A 22,708-nucleotide genomic window follows, 5' to 3' on the forward strand; every position below is an offset into this window, starting at 1 on the left:
TTTCAAAGTGCACGAACAGAAAATAAATTTAAAGATGAGATGTGCAGATCATTAATAATTTAATGCAGCCAAACCGAGCCAGACTTCAGAACATTGTTCCGTTCTAATTTAAACAGAACACTTTATGTATTTGACGCTGGCGCGTTCAAGAGGCTTTTATTTTGTAAAGCTGCCGCTGCTTCCGGTGCTGCTGCGGCGGCTTTACGCGCGCGTGTGTGTGAGAACAGTGAGGGACGTGCTGGATGTGATGTTCGCAGGCAGGGGGGGGGGGGCTGCTGTAACCTACATCCTGGACCGCGAGGCCCCGCTCCAGATCCCGCTCCAGATCCCGCTCCTCATTGAAACCGTGTGGGTCAGCTTCAAGGCGTATCGATCCCATCATCAGTGACTCACACAGCTGTCCGTCAAAGTGACGCTGAAGTAAAACAAGCAGCGGTGACCCGCGCTGCTCTCTGCTACGTGCCCGCGCACTGGGCGTGCCCGCCGCCATTGAGGAGTCCATGAGCGGCATGTAGCCTCGTGCTCCCTCCCACACACGCGGAAGTAAACAATGAACGTGAGCCTGACCACGTGGACCAGAGCGGCTGCAGAGCCCCTTACATAATGTTAATGTGTTAGCACTGTAGACGTGAGCAGCAGTGATCGGTGATGTCATCACAGCTCCGTCAGGTCCAGTATTGATCATGTATCAGCTGAATGTGAACAGGCTGGTGTCCTCTGGTCTTTCAGACAGCTGCAGCTGATTTAACCCATAAAACACTAGCATGCTGCTAACGGCTGCTGATTGGTCAGTTCAGGTTAGGACTGACAGGCGATCATGTGCTCCTTGCATGTGTCCAATCAGAACGGAGGATGCCTCGTGGTGCATGATGTTGGATCTTATTGATTATTGAGTTAAAAACATGCTGCATGTTGTTTAAAGAACCTGAAAATGAGCTCTACATTGTTTGGCCTCCACGGGGCCCTCTTCATTCTGACTGTCTAGAGAGCGCCCCCTATGTGTCAGGAAGCTCAGAGCTCTCTCTGTGAAGGCTGTTCCATACTCCACGAGACGAAGAACTTTCTTCTTGCTCTCAGAGCGCTCGTTCGGCAGGTCTCGCAGCTTTTTGTCAACACGTGGTCTGGGCAGAACTTTTTCACGGTGGTGTGTGATTGGTCGGAATATAGTGGGCGTGATGAATGTGGAGAAATGCAAGAGCTTCTTCAGGTGCAGAACACACTGTACACAGACGTGGAAGGAGAAAGGCTCCAACCCAAATCCTCCATAAAACGCTCAGACACTGTCCGCTCCACCTGCACACACCAGGCTACTGTTCTGGTGTGTGCAGCACTAACTCTGGCACCGAACTCTGGCTGTGGGCCTGCTGACTCCCACAGAGCGTCCTGGTGGAGGCCGCGTGTCATTACAGTCATGTGTGTTTTTACAGTATCTCTTGTTGTTGCTCTCAGCAGCAGACACTCGGTGACCCTGCCAGTTGCTTTCAGGGACACCTGGGAATGATAAGCCCTTATCTGGTTACCAAACATTAATAAGCAATCAGTCATTATGTTGATGCAGACGTGTCACATCGTGCCCCGCCGCCGCCGCCACCGGCTCCCTGGAGCTTCGTTTCTGAGGAATGCGTGCATACGTGAGCCTGCACACAGCAGCCGGCTTCCTGCTGCCACATGAAACACTGGTGGTGTGAAAGAAGCCATGCCAGCTGTGCCACAGGGCCCGCCGCTAATCAGGCACCCGTTAACGCCGCGCCCTGCGCCATCAGTCAGGACCTGCTGTGAACACACAGCGCAGGAATAGCAAAGGTCAAAGGGCAGCGTCCACACAAGTCTTCAAAATGAGACTTTTGTGCAGTGATTTCTGTATAATTATTAAGCAGGGAAAATGGTTTGAATAGAACAGCTGTAAACATCAAGAAAACACATTTTTCATCTCTGATTCGAGCACAGTGAACAGTTTGCTGCTGTTTCTGCAGGTGGAGCCTGATGGTGTTCATGTGAAAATCCTTCAAACAAAGGACAAACAAGGCAAAGATGTGTTTGTTTCTGCAGAGACAACATGAACGGTCCTCATATCTGAGCTGCTGTCTGACAGCAGTGACACAACAGTGACACAGCAGTGACACAACAGTAACACAACAGTGACACAGCAGTAACACAACAGTGACACAGCAGTAACACAACAGTAACACAACAGTGACACAACAGTGACACAACAGTAACACAACAGTAACACAACAGTAACACAACAGTAACACAACAGTGACACAACAGTGACACAGCAGTAACACAACAGTAACACAACAGTGACACAACAGTAACACAACAGTAACACAACAGTAACACAACAGTGACACAACAGTGACACAGCAGTAACACAACAGTGACACAGCAGTAACACAACAGTGACACAACAGTGACACAACAGTGACACAACAGTGACACAACAGTGACACAACAGTGACACAACAGTGACAGGGTGAATACGTGTTTCTTCAGGGACGCTCAGCGGTCTGACTGATGAAAGACACGCAGCTGTAGCATCTGTCAGTGTGTGTGTGTGTGTGTGTGCAGTCCTGCCGCGTGTGTGTGCGCGTGTGTGTGTGCAGTCCTGCCGCGTGTGTGTGCAGTCCTGCCGTGTGTGTGTGTGTGTGTGTGTGTGTGTGCGCGCGCGCGCGCATTCCTGCCGCGTGTGTGCATGTGTGTGTGTGTGCAGTCCTGCCGTGTGTGTGTGTGTGTGTGTCTGTGTGTGTGTGCAGTCCTGCCGTGTGTGTGTGTGTGTGTGTGCAGTCCTGCCGTGTGTGTGTCTGTGTGTGTGTGTGTGTGCAGTCCTGCCGTGTGTGTGTGTGTGCAGTGCTGCCGTGTGTGTGTCTGTGTGTGTGTGTGCAGTCCTGCCGTGTGTGTGTGGGTGTGTGTGTGTGCAGTCCTGCCGTGTGTGTGTGTGTGTCTGTGTGTGTGCAGTCCTGCCGTGTGTGTGTGTCTGTGTGTGTGCAGTCCTGCCGTGTGTGTGTGTGTGTGTGCAGTCCTGCCGTGTGTGTGTGTGTGTGTGTGTGTGTCTGTGTGTGTGCAGTCCTGCCGTGTGTGTGTCTGTGTGTGTGCAGTCCTGCCGTGTGTGTGTGTGTGTGTGTGTTTTTGCCCCTCGGAGGATGTCGGTCCAAACTCCAGGCAGCAGCTGGTTGTGCGTACGTGAGAACAGCTTCATCGTCCGAGTTAACCAGTAACCAGACCTCTGCTTCCCTTCTGATCTGCTGCCAGGCCCAGAAGGAAGGAGCCATTCCTTGGCAGAGTGCGTACGTGTGGTAATCTGAGAAATAAAAGCTGCAGTTTACTTTAGAGCCCCACTGATGTTATTTCTGAAGGCTGGCAGTGACACAGCAGAGAGGCTGATAATCAGCACGCATCAATCTGTGCTCGCAGAATCAACACGATGCAGAGCTTGGAGGATCAGCGGACGTGACGGGCTGCTTCACGCAGCTTCATTATGCGCACAGGGTGAGGCTAAAATAACACGGGCACCTGCCAGGCTGTGACATTAAAATACCTGAGCACAAATCCCACATGTGGAGGTTTTATTGTCAGAGTCATGTCCACAGAAAGAGCTGATAATGATCCGACAGGAGGGTCACAGGAGCACGGGGAGAGACCTGAGTCCCAGAGCGCTGCTGCTACTTTTAATGGTTTAGACAAAGTTAGTTAAGAAAAGTGAGAGCGGCCATCTTTACTGTTCCTGTATGTATACACACGTGTGTGTGTGTGTGCACGTGTATTATGATAGTGATATAATTGTTCCAAAAACAAAACCCTCAGGGATACAAAACGAAAAATAACTAATTCAGGTCTAATTATGATGCATGCATGAGTGTGTAGTGTGTGTTCGTGTTGCAGTGGGCGGTGTGTGCTGTGCAGCTGTGCTCCCAGCGCTGCTCATTCAAAGCTTCCATTTATGTTGATTTAGGTTCAGTGTTTTAAAGAAATGGTGGAGGCACTTTGTGGCCTTCTGATCCAGGTCATGACAAAATGTCAACAACACAAACAACACAAAATGCTTGTGTGTTGTCCTGGTTTCTGCTGGTGAGTAAAACATCTCGTAAAGTTTCTTTGTTGTTTTGTTACTGTCGTTCATTTGTTAGTCTGGTGGTATTGGTATTTTACGCAGTGTTCCACGTTCACTTGCAGAGCTCAGCTGAGTGCAAGGTGTGCACGTAATATTCACTGACATGTGGTCAGGCTCCGTGTTGTCACTCCTTTCAGTGTGTGTGTTTGTGTTGTGTTGCTGTGAATGGGGCCAGTGTCTGCTTCTTTGGACAGCAGTGTGTAAACAGCTCTCAGTAACTGCATGAAGGGCTGAGTCTGTGAAGCCAGTCAGTGGTTAGACTGGTGGTTAGACACCAGAGGGCGCTGTTCTGGTGTGTGTGGCTTTCTTTCTAAGCGATGATGATTTTACTGATTTTCCATCTGAGGAGTTTTTGGATCTCTGCACCAAAAGAACAGCTTCTTAATCTGGCCGAGATGTTGATATTGATATTTTTGGAATCAAATTTATTTATTTATTTATTTAAAGTCTCGTCTGCAAAACAGGGTCCTGAACTCTGAACATCTTCAGGTGTCTAACATTTCATAAACGTGATAAATTTAACAGCTGCAGAAACAATTCACTGCGGAGCATCAGCAGACTGCAATGCATTTTGGGTAGGCATCTTTGCAGTGTTAGGGCTGAAGTTTAATTGAAGTTGATCATTGTAAATATCGATTATTAAGAAGGTAAACGTACTGACATAAAGCTGCTTTCTGAACCTTTGATAATAATGATTGTGTGGAGCTCCGACCACATAATCTGGGCTCTGTTATTTACTGATGGTGATGTGCCAGCTGAGTGTTGTGGTTCGTGCTCCCTCATGTTAACATTCGGCTTCAGGGTGGCCTTGTGTACTCGGATGGTGTGGTGGTGTATTCTGACACAGGGAAACTCATCTAGCACATATCCAGGAAGTGTTCACCCATTTGGCAGAAGCAAAGCTCACAGTCGACCGGGCCAAGCTGACGGTGAAGTACCGTGGCTGTGTGGTGGGGCAGGGTCAGGTGCGCCCTCTTGTGGTCAAAGTTGAGAGAGATTTCCTGTTCCCACTCAGCCCTGTGGGAGACTACGGGAGTTTTTGTAGGAACGTCTCTGCTGAGGCGCCATTAACTGACTCATTATGAGTGTTTGGACCTCTTCATCAGGAAGCTTTTGTAAAGAAAAACACTGCTTAGCACTGTCTTCAAGTTAATATGAAATTCTTACATTTACAAAAAAAGATTTGGGCTGAATCAGATTTGTTTTGGACAGTGTGGTGGTGGGTGGATAGAACAAAGTTGGACACACGTCCTCTGTGTCATGTTGTCTGGACATAGGTTACATTCAGGGACCTGACAGTGTCCATCTTCATCTGTACTCCTGGTCTTCCTCCTGTCCAGCTTTTCATTCATGTTTAGAATTCATTTTTAATTTGGTTCAGTGTGGTAAATTATTAAAATATTAAATGATAATTGGGCTTTCTGATCCAGGTGGTGACACGCTGCCACCTCGTCACACAAACCTAAACACGGATAGATTTGTCTCTTTCTGCAGTAATAAAGCTTGTGGAGTGATAATTAGTGGCGACACGTTTCCTGTACAAAGATGGAAACTAATGAATATTCATTACTAAAAGAGCAGTGATCCTGACACCCGACCATGTGACATCTTCATCCGGTTTAAGACTTTTGGAGCCTTCAGGCTTTGACATCAGCTCCATGTAAATGTCAGAACCTGGTTCCACCTGTCAGTGTTCATGGAGCACTGCTGCTTTGGTGAGTCTTCACTCTGAGTCCAGCTGCCTTCAGTTTAAGCAGATAATCATGTGTTTTGAAGGCGGCCATGTTGCTGCTTGTTTTGCTGCTCAGTCAGAGGTGGAACGGGCGGGTGTGGAGGTGACGTCCGTGTGTACCCTGACGATCTGCTGGTCGAACAAATGTTATGGAATGAAATGGAGGAACCGCTCAGCGACGTGGCAGCAGACCCCACATCAGTTTGTCCCTCAGGTACGTAGAAGGCTGACTCATAAATAAAATAATAAACATGTACATTTGACAACAAACATGTATTGATGTCTGTTCTAATATGCAGATGATGGTTTGGATAATCACTGCCAGGCTAATGATTGTTTAACTGCTGAATGCAGTGATGAAGTTTAGTGAACCAGGAGCTCTGTGAAGCACCGTTGATTAGCAGAGCTGAAACAGTCATGCTCCTGCTAGCCATGATGCTAATATTGGTAGCATATCATGTATGTTTATTTGTGGAACCCTCTAACAAGACCGACAGATTTATTCTTGATTACTAGAAGACATAATGTGCAAAAGCATTTTGGAACAACTTACGTTAATTTTTCACTTTATTTAAACGTTATTTACGGTCAGTGGTTGGCTCTATCGTTGCCATGGATACAGTGAAAAGTTAACAATCTACAGTAAAGTGATTCTTTCCCTCCAAAGATTTACTTTAATACTCCAGACGTCACTATAAAAACATTCGATGAGTGTGCTGCTGATTTTAAAATGGAGGACGTGGAAACACTGCCACCTAGTGTCTGACACTGACACATGCAGGAGGGCTGAACAAGCTTCTCCTTTTCACTGTTCTAAGAGTATAAAGTCTGAAGTATGTAGATGTTTCCTGACAGTAAAGTCAAACATTTACAGAAAAAAATAAACTAATTTAAACTAAATCAAAAGCAGCGGACACAAACCACAGTGACTGCATTAACTTAGCCAAATATCCCTTTAATGATTTCAGTTCTATAGAATAGTCACAAATATAACACAAATATTCTACATGCCAACATGTGCGACTACAAAACTTTACAAATATGTATACAAGAGTATATACACCGAGAAAAACACACCGTTTTAAAGAGTATGCAGTGGCAGTGTCACGACGAACCGTGGCAAGTTTCTTAAACATGAGTCACATAATGAGACTGGTGCTGCAGTTCAAAGCCTGAAGACCCTCTGTTTATACTGTGTCACTGGGTTTGGGTTTCAGAGGGTTGTTTTGTGTGGATGCCACTGACCTGATACCTGATCATTATGATGCTGTGACTGACTGTGTTGGAACAGCTGTGAACCTGACAGTGACAGTAAAGGTAGTTAAAGTTGTTCCTGCTTTGAGAGTCCGGCCTCGGTCGGCTCCGATCATCATATGTGGCTCTTTAAATGGAGTGAAAGGACAGAAACGGCTCCTTCTGCCCCAGAATGAATCTCTAAGACAACAAAGGGTCAGCATCCTTATATTTACACTTTGTCCAAACTGTTCAGAGTGCTTGAATCAAAGAAACGAAGACAAGCACCTCAGAGGCCGACGCTGTCCTCCAACAGTCCGAGGGAGTGCCTCGGTCCGAACGGGCCTCCAGCACCACGGTCAGAGCTTGGACCTTTAGTAGTAAGTAGCTTTGGAAAGAAGACGGCTGAAAACGACCCCCACTGCAGAGAGGCAGGCAGATGGACGGACAGGAAGCCAGGGACGAGGATGGGACCGGGCGAGGGTGGACGAGTCGGAGCCATCGTGTCACTGGACGACCTCGAAGTAGTGCAGTATGGCCATGATGTGCTGCGGCATGAAGACGTAGCCGGTGTAGACCGCCATGCCGGCCACAGAGATGAGCAGGGAGTCTGAGGAGGAGGGGTTAGGGAAGAACTCGGGAGACGTTCACAGCGTCTTCCATCACAAACACTCACTGACCGGCGGACCAGGAGGGACGGTGACGGCTTTGTTTTCTAACACTAAAAACATTTCAGAACACCCGGCAACAGTCTGAGCAACAAGACACCAAATCAGGAGCAAGCAGAAGACGTTATCAGAACCAGGCCCGTCAGAGGCTTTAACACATTCAGTGTGTTATCTGAAGTGCAGTGAGGTGCTTTCTAGTACCAGATATCAACAGGTCTGGCCTCTTAAATTAGAGAGTTAGTAGTTAGTTGGACTAACAGACCTGTCTGACATCAGAGACCATGTTTATGATCCATAAACAGCCTGAACGGACACACTCTGCTGACCTTTAGCAGATACTCGGAGCCTATGACGGGGCACATCCTGACCTGTTCCTTTAAAGAACCGTCCACCTGCCAAAGGAACGTCAGGCTCATCTTATCTGTCATCGCGGATTTGTTTCCGGTTGATGACGCAGTGGTGGCTGACTGGTTCACCTTTGATGCAGGCTGCAGGTACAGAATGTGACACTAACACTGAACACGTCATTATTAAACAGACCTGACGTCACAGGTTCAACTGCTCCTGATCACTTATCTATAATCAGAGCCCAGTTTACCTGTAATAAGCACAAAGCGCAGACTTTATGTCACATTTATAACATGTGCCGATCACCTGATCTGAGGGCTGGACGCTTAGCTTAGCTTAGCTTAGCTTAGCTTAGCTTAGCTCTGACGCTAAACTTCACTGAACAGTCTCCCTCTTTGATACGTTTAACATGTGAGAGAACTTCCGGTTTATTAGTTTTAAAGTGTTGAACTCTGTTATGATGCTGTAACAAACGTGTTCGGTCGTGTTTTAACAAACCGGTTGGCTAAAAGGAAGCGGGTCGAACCCCTGCTGGTTCTGCGCTGCTAGCTAACACGAAGTTATGGATGAATACAGTTTGACTCCGGGTTCTGCGGCCGTACACGGTACAGACCTGTCTGTGGAGGAACCGGGTCGACGGCTGTGTAAACACACAGCTGGAGTTACACGAACATGTAGCATGACGCTTCAGCTAGCCGTTAGCACCGTAGCTAAGGTAACACGGAAAAGGATACTGAACACCGTCCGCTCCCAGGGCTCCAGCATGTACAGCGCCGTCACCAGGAGGTACTGGTAGTAAAACCAGCACAGCTGCTTCCAACAGTCTCCCAGCGCCATCTTCTTTATGTTCGAGTCTCTAGTCTTACTTCTCCTTGCTCGCTCTTATCTTAACTTCATGCTAGTCTTCCCTCTCTGTGCGTTGAGAGTGGTTTCTGGTTGCGTGTGACGTGTAATCATACGGTGCTCCGTTTCAACCAATCACACTCCACGTTCAGAGCGTCAGAGCGTGACGCGGACCAGGGAGTTCCCACTTCCGGATTGAACAGCTAAGTGAGGGCAGAGCAGCTGTTTACAGTAAACAACGTGTTTTCTATGTTCAGTAGTAAAAGGCCGATTATCTGTATATGATGTGGAGCTCCCATTAACCCATTATCAGCACCCTGCGGCCGGAATTCTTACTGCAGCACAAAGTATGGATCAGCCCCCCCTTACAGCTGTACCAGAGGTTAGACCATCCTGGTCAGATAGAAGGTAGAAGATAAACAACAACAGCATTCAGTTACTTTCCTGTGAAGGGTTAACTGATAACATCCATGACATGTGACCACTCTGCCGGAGAAGAATACAGAGCTGTAGAGAGGTGGGAGCAATAAACAGAGCATCAGTTCTGAGCGTTTGCTCTCCTTTAATATAAAAATCCAGACTTTAGCAGCTTTAAACGCAGCAGCTAGCTCAGCAGAACTGCCAAACACAGCGGTGAAATCAAACACGTCCAGCTCCGAGCGTGGCGCTCCGTCTCAACAGTGGCTGGAAAGAATGTTGAAGAAGTGGTAGACCTCCTCCTTGTCAAACACCGCCACCTCGGTGGAGCACTCTGAGCACTGCACCGGGTGGTAAATCTCGTCGGCATCCATCCCTGCCGGCGCCGGGCCAGGAGGAGCCTCGTCCGCTGGCGCCTCTGACTTCTGTCCCTTCCTCCTCTTCCTGTTCTTCGGCTGTCTCCTCTCCGGCTGGCTTTTGTAGCGCAGCACCTCGTCCCTCTTCACAGTGCAGTTCATCACGAACATGGCCCGATACTGCGTGCGGTACTTTTCATGCCTGAAACCAGACGTCAGGTCAGTGAGGGTTCAAATGTGCACGGTGCAAATACACAGCCTAAGGTAAAACGTCACCTCTGACAGTCCAGGCAGAGCGTCGTCATGCAGGCGGGACAGTTGAGAATAGCATCGCTGGTGGGTAAGCCCTGAGACTGACGAGTCCGCGACTGGGATCCTGTGAGGGGACGTTTCCTGCTGCTGTACCTGCAGATACGAGGCTGCGTGAGGAGGAGGAGGGACAGGAGAAAGAGAAGGTCTTACACCATATTAAATGTCTTACGCTCTCCTCCTGGCGTCCACCCAGGCCTGGTCCCTGTCGTCCTCGGCAGGGTCGTACAGCAGCTCGTCATTGGTCAGCATCATCCGCTGTTTGCGCCTGCGGCCGGTGGAGCTGCCTGCAGACAAACAATCAATATGAAGCATCGCACAGTGTTGTTCTTCTTTCCGTGGGGATGTCTTTTCTTTCTCCTACCTGCTGTGTCCTCCTCCTCTGAGTCAGAGTCTGAGTCAAAGTAAATCTTATCATACATCCGAGGGTTAGAAAGTCCAGGAGCCGCCGCACCTCCTCCTCCTCCTCCTGAAGTTTCTGTTGGAAAACAAACACAGACTGGACTTAAATCACTCCTCAGTGGTTCAGTGCCCTGCGGAGTAATATTCCCCGCGTTTCCATGGAGACAGCAGTTCCACGTTACCTGCCGCTGGTCCCCAGGTTCCCTCCATGGTCTTGATGGTGGAGCTGAGCTCTGCGTCCATCTCCTTCTCAAACTCATCGCCGCTGGATGACTCGCTCTCCCCTGTCAGGTACTCTCTGATCAGCTTCTTCTTCTGGTCTGGGGTCCCGTTCAGCAGCACATCCAGCTCGTCCTCCGAGCTGAAACACGGGGCAGGAGGTCAGTCCGGCTTAAAACACCCCACGGCCCCCGGAGACGCGCGTGAGAGTGTCTCAAGCCTCCGGTTTGTTTACATGTTAGCATACAGCTAGTTAGCTTCATGTTAGCTTGGTGGCGCTGAAAACAAACGGTGGTCTGCTACCTGCTAGCTGCTCGCTCCTCGTCGCTCGGCTCCTCGATGTCATACGAGTCAAAGTCCTCCGAGTTCCTCATCCTGCTCATTTCTAACCTTCCACGGAGTCACTGTCGACAATGAGAAGCGCTGTGGAGTTAGCAGCGACATGCGTGACACTGCTTCCGGTTCCGCTTGTCCTTCTTCTATTCTTCTTCTTTAGTCTGCGGTAGCTGGTAAAACGGCTCACTAGCGCCACCCAGCGAGAAATGTGATACAATAAAATCAATCAGAATCAGAAATACTTTATTAATCCCAGGGGGGATTGTTTGCATTCCAGGTGCTCCGTGCATCATTAGAAACAGCTTAGAAATATAAAATAAGAAAGAATAAAAATAGCATAAAATTCTACATGAATGATAAACAATATCAAATAAATACTAAAGCGACAGTTACTCACTGAAAATGTCTGGATGTTTTCTTTACCAAGAACTGAAGGGCGCCCTCAGCTCTGCTGCTTTGATCAGGGTTCAAAGGTCACGGAGAACTGATCTGCTCTGCAGCACTTCCAGCACCCGAGCTGTGAAGCTGCAGTTACCACAATCCTCCGCTGGGTGGAGCCAACAGATCAGGGATGTGGTCACAGTCTTCCTCAAGCTTCATTAGTGTCACAGTCTGCACAGTGATCTTTAATTCCACCCGACTCATTATGAACTAACATATTTAAATATGTACCTCTCAGTGTCAGCGAACCTTCACTCAGTTCTTGTCAGACTTGTTCTCTGATGACTGCTGTTGGTTTGCAGAGGTTTCCATGACATCATCCGGCTGAAGTGTAACTGAAGTGTTTAGTTTTAGTTGTAATTAGAGTGAGTGCAGCGCGTCCCTCCATCACCTCAGCTGGTGTACATCACAGCATCAGTTAGGTCTCACTGTGAGGTTCCTCATGCTCCACCTCTTTGACCATATTTGGATCAACCAGGAGTTCAGGTGGAACCTCCACAGCGGGCTTTAAACCACTCTTCTGGAAACGGGCTGCCAGGCGTTCATGCACAGAGTGGAAGAAGCCTCCTGTAGAGAAGGTCTCTTATCCAAAGCGTAGACGCCATTTTGAAGCATGTACGTGTCGTGTATGAGTCCACCTGTGCAGCCTGTTAGTGACGAGCAGTCTGCTCACCTGCTCAGACAGATCAGGTTGTCGGAGAGTTAAACATATCCACAGTAAGCTGCGGAGTGTGTGTGTGTGTGTGTGTAGACGTGCCTCCGCTGGCTGTTTGTGTGTTTACGTCTTCCCGTGTTTTTGTTTGTCTGCCTGTGTTTGTTTTGTGTTGTTTTTCCCTCCAGTTTGTCCTTCAGCGTGTCTCTCTGTGTTGGGACTGTGTGTCAGAGAGTGTGTTTGTGTCTGACATTTTCCATTGCAGGTGTGACATCTTGCTCCCCTGACAGCCTCTTCCTCCGACACACACTAAACAACTCCTCTCTGATTTTACCTGCCTCCCACACACACACACACGCACACACACACACACACACACACACACACCTCGCCGTCCACCTCTGTCTCAGCTCTGCCGCTCGACAAGCTAATTTAGCCAATTACACACAGGTGTGATGCTAATTTCCCCGAGCTGGCAGCCAGCTCCTGGAGGAGGTAAAAATAACATAATTACACCCATCTGTCCCCCTGCAGGCAGGCGGGCTCTCCCACTGGGTGTCGGCTCCACTGCCACCACAAAACACACACAGGAGAGAAAAAACACACACTGTTGGCTTTGATAATAGAGGAGAAGACAATGGACAGTGTGTGAGTGTGTGTGTGTGAGTGTAGGAATCCAGGCTGCAGCCACAGTTGCTTTTTCGGCTCTTTGTTTGGAGCTTTGAATGGATTTTCAGCGATATGCAGCAATTTTCTGCAAAGAGAAACAGACTTTTGGATAATTATGTGAAGCTGTTTTCTGAGGCGACGGGTTGGCTGTGTCAGAGAGAGTGTGTGTGAGAAGGTATTTTAGAACAGGCAGAGGCCTGCACAGTGTGAGAAACCATTTAATCAACAACTACAGGCGTCCTTGCAGAGCACGGTGCAGGATGACTTCCTGGTTTCTTCCTGTGGCTGACCTCTGACCTCTGTCACCTTGGCTGCTTCCTGTGGTCTGACCTCTGGCTGAAGCCCCTCCTACCTCCAATCTGTGCAACGTCTGGTAATATGTTCACACGCCATCTTATTTTTCACTCTCTTTATTTGTAGTTTTATTTTGATCTTATCCTGTTTTTACTGCTGTTGTATCTGCAACAACAACAACAACAGTTTCCCCATAGTGGCACAAATAAAGAGTTTCTTCATCTTAGTCGTGCTGTCACACAGCGAGGAGTCTGTCTTTCTTTGTTACTACATTTTTTCCAGTGGTGTCTCTCCTAACGAAATTTGTAATTGTTTTTCTTTGTAATTCCAGATGTATGGACTCCAGTGTCAGTCGTAGTTGTGTGGTTGTGAGTCTGCAGCTCCTGTTTGACAATCTGCATCACAGCTGATGTGAGGACAAGCAGCGTGCTTGTTTTATACAGCTGAGCACGACGGAAAAACAGTCTGCGGCTCCACCAGGAGGTGAGGATGCAGGGGGACTCTGATCATTATCCCTGCAGCCGGCACATCATCCCACATGTCACCTTATTGGTGCTGAGTGTCTGCAGGTATAAATACAGTTTGAAAGGATTTCCTTATTGAGACCTCTGCTGTCAGGCCGACATGTGAAAGGCGTCTCTGAGGCCTTCCCACCCTGCCAGGAGAAATAAATTGGTCCTCACACATAACCTCCTTATCTACAGTGCTGCCTGTGTCCTATGCAGCGCCTGTGATGACTCCGTCCATACAGATTGCATTATTCTACATTCTCACTCGGACGGATCTGTCAGTCTATCTGTCAGACGGCGGTGTGCTCCGGAGCCCCGCTGAGACCCGCCGCACTCTGACGAAGAAAAGGTTCAGAGAAGGTCTGAGGGAGGATCCGTTCACCCGGAGAGACGGCTCACAGCGGCAGAGGGATGACAGCGCCCACTGACGCAGAATTTATTCCACAGAACTGTTAGGTTGGTCTACGCCCTCTGCACCGCAGCTCGTACCAGCCTCTTAGCCGAGAAAAGAAGTTTTCTGTATTATCCACCGAGCTGTCACCATGACATTCACTGATCTATAATCTGAGGCTCGTCCTGTTCATGTGCTGAGGATCCACAGAGGTGGAGGTGGATGATGCTGATACCTGTGCTCCAGGCTTCACACAGGAAGGACCGTGTCTCTTTGAGAGCTCGTCTTTCTCTTATTTCTGTCCGTCTGCTTTCAGTCGGCAAAACCCTCCCATCAGCAACAAGCTTCTCTGATATTTTCTTTGTTGCCATGGCAACATGCTGACTGCACCCACCACATGTGGACTCACTCAGAGTCACAAACTTGACATCACAAACTCTCACAGCTCCATCTGTCAGGCTCCAGGCTCTGAGCTGGTGCTGAACCAGGTTTGGTTCTGTCCAATCAGAGTCCAGTCAGGAAGTGCTGTCAGTTCTGTCCAATCAGAGTCCAGTCAGGAAGTGCTGTCAGTTCTGTCCAATCAGAGTCCAGTCAGGAAGTGCTGTCAGCTCTGTCCAATCAGAGTCCAGTCAGGAAGTGCTGTCAGTTCTGTCCAATCAGAGTCCAGTCAGGAAGTGCTGTCAGTTCTGTCCAATCAGAGTCCAGTCAGGAAGTGCTGTCAGTTCTGTCCAATCAGAGTCCAGTCAGGAAGTGCTGTCAGTTCTGTCCAATCAGAGTCCAGTCAGGAAGTGCTGTCAGTTCTGACCAATCAGAGTCCAGTCAGGAAGTGCTGTCAGTTCTGTGTCTGTTGCTTCATGAAGACTTTTCTGCTTTGATCAGTTTGTTTCAGTCAAAGTGTCTTTATGCTCATATTGTCCTCACAGAGACACAACAGTCCTCTACACACATGCTAGCTGCTACATGCTAGCTGCTACATGCTAGCTGCTACATGCTAGCTGCTACATGCTAGCTGATTTTTGGTCTCTTTCAGGATCCTGTGGGAAACCCCGCTGCTCTCAGAGTGTGGGCTCCACCTGTTGGCCTGTGCTGCAAACACAGGAGACGGCCGAGCTTCATTATCTTCTGCCACCTCAGATGAGCTGCACTCACCTCCCCCTCTCCCTCCCCCTCTCCCTCTCTCTCTCCCTCCCGCCCTCTCTCCATGTAAAAAGTGTGGGGACTTGATTATCGGCCCACGTCAGCGAGCTGTGATCTGCTGGACCCCAGTGACAAGAATGAAACACACCTGCACGGTCACACACACACACACACACACACACACACACACACACACACACACACACACTCTCCATGAAGTCAAATTAAATGACTTGGTCTCTTGTTATTTCCTCACACCTTCAATGCTCTTCAGACTCTGGGGATTATACCTCAGACCTGTGTGTGTGTGTGTGTCTGTGTGTGTGTCTGTGTGTGTGTGTGTGTGGTGCTGATGGATCATTTCCATCTCTTTCTCCCTGGTTTTCCTCAGTAACCATCACTCTTGTTTGATCTCTGATTCCCTGTTGATCATCCACCACTCTGATCAATAAATAAGTCATCAGTTTTTACAAAAACATCTTCTGCAGGTGGCGACCATTGAAGCAGACCGAGGAACAACCCTAGCAGCTGCACCGATGGAGGACCCGATGGAGGACCCGATGGAGGACCCGATGGAGGACCCGATGGAGGACCCCGATGGAGGACCCGATGGAGGACCCCGATGGAGGACCCGATGGAGGACCTGGCTGAGGACTGAGTTCAGGTGTGACTCCTCCTCCTCGCCTTCAGCTGTGTCTGTGTGTCTTTGGTTACATGGGTCAGATGTCCTGAAGTCAGACATGTTTGATGCAGCATGTGTTTAACCTGCCAACCTTACACCCAGCATCATAACCTGATGATTGATCAACGATCTTAATTAATACCTCTGTCCTCATCATGCTGATATATAAGTAATTATTCATTATTATTATCTTCGTCAGGAACAAAGATCAATGACCCCCGACCATGTGACCTCCTCAGTCAGTAAAAACTGACGGCGGCCATGTTGGTTTGACCCTCTTGCTGTCCAAACAACCATGACTCATGGAGGGATGGACTCCTCAGACCTCTGAAGGTGAGCCGTGGTGTCTGACTAGCTGCAGGTCTTTGAGGTCCTGTCAGCTGTGAGCTGTGTGTGTGTGTCTGTGTGTGTGTCTGTGTGTGTGTGTGTTGTTCTCTGCATGCGGCTCCTGAACCGTTGCTGCTTTCTGATCCTGGCTCCATGTGTTCTGCAGGTCAGAGAGGCAGCTGGCCTTCGCCATGATGTCACAGCAAACCATCAGAACTTCTTCAGTCCACCTAAACTAAACACGGGTGAGGAGGAGGCTCGAAGCACTTCATTACACAAGCTGCAGGTCTGGACCACTGTGAACCAGAGCAGCACTCGTCATAGACCTGAGCTTCTTTGTGTCTGCGTTTATCGTGGCGGTCTATGAGGTCTCAGCGCCACACCCAGCCCTCCAGTGGACACTGAAGGAACCGCAGCTTTGCTAGTCTCAGCTTTCACGTCTGTACTGTGTGGTATTGATTCCATCAGGAAGCGATCATGTGTCATACCTGCTGTTATGGTTGCACATGCAGCCTCTGCTCACAGTTTACAGGCTCTCCTCACAGAATGAGGCCTCTGTGTGAATGCAGCCCCGCTCAGTCACTTCCATAGACTCAACCTTTTGTGGTTTTGATTTTCCTCTCCGTTTCCTCCGCAGCAGCCAATCAAGGAGCTGGGATTAGCATGTGAGAGACGGCGAGCGGATAGAGAACAGAAAGAGAGAGACAAAGGTCCAGCTGTGAGCTGAAGGCGGGCGGAATGGAGCGGATCTGATCTCTGAGAGGAGAGAAACTTCCAGAGGTTATTACCATGTAAATCACACACACACACACACACACACACGTTCAGCGGGATGTTGCACAAACACACACCACACACCCCTTTCACTGGCTGTGTGTTTGAATGAAGTTGGCTCCTGCCTGGTATTTTGATGAAGTTGGTTATTTATTGGCTGATGAAATTAAGTTAATTGCTTATTGGTATTTTAATTAAGTTTCTTTCTCGGCGGGTGTTGGAGTGATTTTTGGAGTATTTATTGGTATTTTAATGAAGCATTATTTGGCTGCAGACTCAGTGGGAGAGCAGCTGAACAGGCATACACACAGCAGGTGGCCCAAACACACACACACACCATGACATGCTAACACACAGATCCAGAGCTCCAGAGGACGGTGCTGCTTTTGTTTGATCAATAATCAAAAATTCTGCACAAACTAATGTTCATATTTTAAATTTATTAAAAATACTTAACAGCTCCTTCATTTAAATTAACCCACAAGATCCCAGAATGTGCAGAAATAAAAGACTGAAACTTAAATTCAGTTGGAGCTCAGAGATAATATTAGATTAGATTAGATTAACAGATTAGATTTTCAGATTTAAACAAAACAAAGATAGCGGTACAAAGGTTCGGGCTCAGTCACGGTGTATCTTTGACTGCACTGAAGCTGAGGTTGAGTTTGCGGTCTGGCCGCGTGGACCTGCGGCGCCTCGCCGCCGGCTCTGCTGAGCAGATGCTGTGTGACAGTCTGTGAGGAAACACTGATCCTTCCTGTCACATGTTGTTCCAGCAGCGGCGCCGACCTGATGTGAGGCGGCATGTTTAGATTCAACACGCTAAGTGTCGCTCACGGCTGTGGCTGAAATATGGCTGACTCAGCATCAGACTGCTCAGTCAGTCGGGACACACACACCTGCCCCAGCTCAGGTTAAAGCTGTCTGTGCAGCACTGGGACGCTAACAGCTAACAGCTAACAGCTAATGAATGGTGTCAGTCTGAATGTAAACAAAGCCTAGAAAGTCACATCTGGACAGAGCACACTTTAACAGCAGAGTGACCCAAACTATTTTAACTGTCTGCATTTTTACAGTGCAAACATGAAGAGCAGCTGCAGGTCAGACAGAGACTCTCTGAGTGTTGGTCATGTGACTCCATCATGGCTGCTGAGGAGGACAGGACTTTCTGTTTGTACTGAGTCTGGTTTAACTCTTTGTTTCTGGAGGATTTTAGAAACGTAAACGCACAGATGGTCTGATGATCACTGTAACAGGCTTCACTCTGTCTGCGGCCTGCGGGCCCGAAGAGGCTTCTGGGTAGTGAACAGGACATGTCACACACACACACACAAAGGACCACTCTCTCTCTCTTTAATTGGATTGAGACATCAGGAGGTGTCAATCAAACGTCTTTACAAACCAACAATCTCTTCAACAAGCCATTATGTACACCAATGGAGCCCGGGGGCCAACACACACACACACACACACACACACACACACACACACACACACACACACACACACACAGGGTGAGAAAGGAAAGGAAGGTAATAATTAGTTGTTGGTGGTTTGATGGATCTCGTGACACCTCAAGGCCACAAGAAAATGTTCTCACACTCTGCTGTGTGTGTGTGTGTGTGTGTGTGTGTGTGTATATATATATATATATATGTGTGTGTGTGTGTGTGAATCAATATAAAAATCCTTCACTGTAAAATATTTCGTTATTTGTTCTGTGACAGTGATTCTTTTCAAACAGAACCTGTCGTTATTTAACCCTTCACCATCCTTGATCAGTTTCTGGCGGCTTCGCTGTCTGAATGAATCAGACTTTATTTATTTCATCCGATGGAGCGGAGTCTGACACCGATTCAAATCAAACAGTTTCTTTTATTGTAGAAACATTTCTAAGTAAAAAACATTTTCAAAAACAAAGAAAAAATATCACAAAGAAAAGAAAATATAAAAACTAATTTAATAAAAACAACAAACGAACAAATTAAATAAATAACATTAAACATTAAAAATACATAAATAAAACATATAAACACTGGTTTATGTTTTTAAAGGAAACATTTTCCTCATCAGTCTAAAAATCATATTTAAAATAATGTGTGTTTGTAAATTTAGATTTTAAAATAGAAAAAAAATTGTGGATGAAGCACTAAAAAAATGAATTTATTAACATGAGTTCATTATTCCAGAACAGAGGCTTCAGCTTCATGTGTTTTCAATCCGGCCGTGTGTGTGTGTGTGTGTGTGTGTGTGTGTGTGTGTGTGTGTGTGTGTGTGTGTGTGTGTGTGTGTGTGTGTGTGTGTGTGTGTGTGTGTGTGTGTGTGTGTGTGTGTGTGTGTGTGTGTGGTGTGTGTGTGTGTGTGTGTGTGTGTGTGTGTGTGTGTGTGTGAACGGCTCTGAAATCTGAACAGATCCAAATTTATCAAAGTTCCATTTTCATTTCAAGACAAGATTAATTTCCTTTATGGATTTATCCGTTTGTTTGTCTGTAAATCTGAATCTGATATAGCGTTAACGGTTTCAGGTTTAGAAGACACACACACTCACACTCACACACACAGACAGACACACACACACACACACACTCAGGCCTCTCAGGGTTCTCTATTCAGTCTGAGTAACAAAGCCCAGGACCTCAACCCAGCATGTCTGAAAAAACACTCTGAGTGTGTTTTGTAAGTGTGTGAGTGTGTTTTGTTAGAGTGTGTGTCTGTGTACCCGTGTGTGTGTGTGTTGTATTTGTGTGTGTTGCACTAACAAGGTCCAGGCCTCAGCATGATGACGATCTTAACGAGCTGTCTGTCACTCTTCAGCTCTCAGCTCAGACCTCTGTGTCATTAATGACTGTGTGTGTGTCTGTGTGTATTTCTGTGTGCGTGTGTGTGTCTGTGTGTGTGTTTGAGAAGGGTATAAATGGAATAATGTCGCAGCAGGACAGAAAAAACATTTAGTCTCTTTAGGCGCCACAATGTCAAGGTTTCAATGGCTGCTGTCTCCTTCTGTGTGTGTCTGTGTGTGTCTGCGTGTGTAAGTGTGTGTGTCTGTGTGTGTAAGTGTGTGTGTCTGTGTGTGTGAGCAGCTGCCACAAAATGTCTGTCTTTAACTGCGTCCGTGTTGAGAATCACAGCCCTCCTTTCAGGGATTTTAGAGCAACAATGACATCACACTGTGTCCTCCCATGATGCATTGCACATGGTTACCTCAGGAGACGCAGGTTGTACTTGGTGTTGGCACTTGTGATTATTGTGTTTTTGCCTGGCAGCGACCACATGTTCGGTCAGAGGAGCTTTATATATCTCTGGGATTTCTGAGAGTCGGTCTCGGTAACAACGGTTTCATCGATCGTCGATCGATCACCTCTAACAGATCCACACAACATGAGAGGACAGTGAGCAACAAACATCTCACGTAACAAAAAGTGAGCAGCACAAGCTGGTTTACATTTAGTTATCGATCCAGAGTGATCCAGCCATTGATTAGTGATCACTTACTGGTGTCAGAGCCGCCGAGCAGCTCGTCTGAGGAAGCTGCTGTGAAGAAGACATGTCGGTGTGTGTCTGATATCAGCCAATCAGATCAGAGAGGAAACAACCTGCTGCTGAGGCTCTGACAGCTAGCATGTAGCAGCTAGCATGTGGCAGCTAGCATGTAGCAGCTAGCATGTGGCAGCTAGCATGTAGCAGCTGGCATGTAGCAGCTGGCATGTAGCAGCTAGCATGTAGCAGCTGGCATGTGGCAGCTAGCATGTGGCAGCTAGCATGTGGCAGCTAGCATGTGGCAGCTAGCATGTAGCAGCTGGCATGTAGCAGCTGGCATGTAGCAGCTAGCATGTAGCAGCTGGCATGTAGCAGCTAGCATGTGGCAGCTAGCATGTGGCAGCTAGCATGTGTGTAGAGGACTGTTGTGTCTCTGTGAGCAGCTCAGATCCTGAAGGTGGAGCTGTGGAGTTAGTGAGTTTAAAAACAGCTCTGTCTTTGGTATTTTACATAAAAACACTCTTTATAATTCATAACGTCACAGAGCAGTGAGTGTGTTGTTGTTGTTGTGTTGTTGTATGTTGTGCGCTGTGTTGATGTTTTCTAACCCGAGTTTAAACTCGTTACTTCTCTGTGGTGGCAGAGTGTGTGTGTGTGTGTTCATTCAGCTCCCGCCCGAGCTGCTGATGCTAAGAGTGTGAAACAACAGACTCTGACACACACACACACACACACACACACGCTGAACTGCAGAGTTGTGACTGTAGTTTGTGTTTTCTGTGTGTTTCTGCCTCACTGAGCCTCAGCTGATGGCTGATGTTTGTACCAACAGGCTGAGAACAACAACAACAACACTGAGCAGCACTTTAAGACACACACACACACACACACACACACACACAGCAGGGCCAACATATCTCTGAGCTGCCATGAGAGGAAAAACTTCCCATCAGTCACTCTCTGTGCAGCTCGGCTGGCCGTGATGCTGCTTCCTCATTTTAAGTCAACAAACAGTTAATAAATTACTAAACATAATTACTTTTTAATAACATATGAGCAGAGAACAAGCCGCAGAGCAGCAGGTGCATCAGTACAGGTAGGAGTTCTGGTTTCATGGGAACACCTCTGAGGGTGATGCTGGGTCCATGGAGGGACGGCCAGGCCGGTGCAGCGACCAACCCTCAGTGTGGGGGGTGTTGGTGTGGATGCTTTGAGTCCTCTGCAGGCCTGGATGAGGGGCTGGTGTCTGAGTCTGGCCTCCTCCAGCACTCTGACTGCCTCCCCACAGACACTGATCTTGTGCAGCAGGTCCCTGGTGTGTGACTCCTCCCCCTCTGAGGGGACAGCCGTGCCATCAGTGTGTGGGGGACCGGCCCTGCAGGGTTCCTGGGCTCACTGTGAGCTCAGCACAGACCTTCCTCCTCATCCTTCCACCTGTGGTCTGTGTGTGAGGAAGGCTCCAGCTGTGGGGGGCTGCTGGAGGTGTAAAGGTGGAGCTGTGGTCCAGGAGCAGAGCCTGTGTCTGCTGACCTGCTCGGGCAGTAAGCGAACAGGACTGGATCTGCTGGACCAGCTCAGTGAACATGTATCTGAGTACTTTCAGTCTTCAGTCGGTCTGTGTCCACTGGAGGAGGCGGGGCTTATGATCTATACTGCAGCCGGCCAGCAGGGGGCGAGCCACATGTTTGGGCCTTCATTTATTGGGGGGTGTCATGGCAGTCGTTCTCTCACACACAGACAGACACACACAGTCTGAGAGCAGAGGTGTCTAATGAAGCATCAATATTCATGGTTTCCTCTAAAAGCTTGAATGGTGACTTATTAATTGTGTTGGTGCTGAATATTTAATCCATGCTGTTATTAATGCTAATTAAGCAGCAGCCTGAGACGATGCAGTGTGTGTGTGTGTGTGTGTGTGTGTGTGTGTGTGTGTGTGTGTGCGCTGAAGGTCAAACATTAAATCTCAAAGTCTGCACTTTAATGATTCTTTCCTTTCCTCTCCTGTTTCCTTTCATACCATGTTTCCTCTCCTCCTCCTTCCTCCTGTCCTGCTCCCTCTCCTCTCCTCCTCCTTCCTCCTGTCCTGCTCCCTCTCCTCTCCTCTCCCCTCCTTCAGTCCTTTCCTCCCCTCCTCCCTCCTGGCTGTTTTTTTCTTCCTCTCAGAGTTTGCGTGCCGTTTTAGAGTGTTTTCATCGATGTCGAGACCTTGCTATCAAACATGACTGCCTCTGCTCTAATTCACCCCCAGGACACCACACACACACACACACACACACACACACACACACACACACACACACAGGGCTTCTCCCTCCACCACACACTTGAATGAACATCCATATCCACACACACACTTACATTCCTACTTCACACACACAAAC

At 48.0% G+C, this 22,708-nt stretch overlaps 2 protein-coding genes and 1 long non-coding RNA gene across 3 annotated transcripts; 1 reads left to right on the forward strand and 2 right to left on the reverse strand.

Annotated features, from left to right (window-relative positions):
* The first annotated feature begins 5,483 nt into the window (after positions 1–5,483).
* Positions 5,484–15,343, forward strand: LOC114427481 (uncharacterized). The gene is made up of 3 exons (XR_003669462.1): positions 5,484–5,826; positions 5,920–6,057; positions 14,961–15,343. It is a non-coding gene; the product is annotated as an uncharacterized LOC114427481 (long non-coding RNA).
* Positions 6,778–9,049, reverse strand: sptssa (serine palmitoyltransferase, small subunit A). Its single transcript, XM_028395572.1, has 2 exons — positions 8,827–9,049; positions 6,778–7,686 (listed from the first exon to the last, which is right to left on the reverse strand). Exons 1-2 carry the CDS (start codon positions 8,927–8,929, stop codon positions 7,583–7,585), a joined length of 207 nt encoding a protein of 68 aa, XP_028251373.1. The 5' UTR covers positions 8,930–9,049; the 3' UTR covers positions 6,778–7,582.
* eapp (e2f-associated phosphoprotein) lies at positions 9,473–11,131 on the reverse strand. Its single transcript, XM_028395562.1, has 6 exons — positions 10,942–11,131; positions 10,602–10,780; positions 10,382–10,495; positions 10,190–10,304; positions 9,985–10,113; positions 9,473–9,910 (listed from the first exon to the last, which is right to left on the reverse strand). The coding sequence occupies exons 1-6, from the start codon at positions 11,019–11,021 to the stop codon at positions 9,610–9,612; spliced, it is 918 nt and encodes a 305-aa protein (XP_028251363.1). The 5' UTR covers positions 11,022–11,131; the 3' UTR covers positions 9,473–9,609.
* Positions 15,344–22,708: the final 7,365 nt, after the last annotated feature.

The sequence above is a fragment of the Parambassis ranga genome, chromosome 22 (assembly GCF_900634625.1).
Source record: "Parambassis ranga chromosome 22, fParRan2.1, whole genome shotgun sequence".
In the NCBI taxonomy this organism is placed as follows: domain Eukaryota; kingdom Metazoa; phylum Chordata; class Actinopteri; family Ambassidae; genus Parambassis; species Parambassis ranga.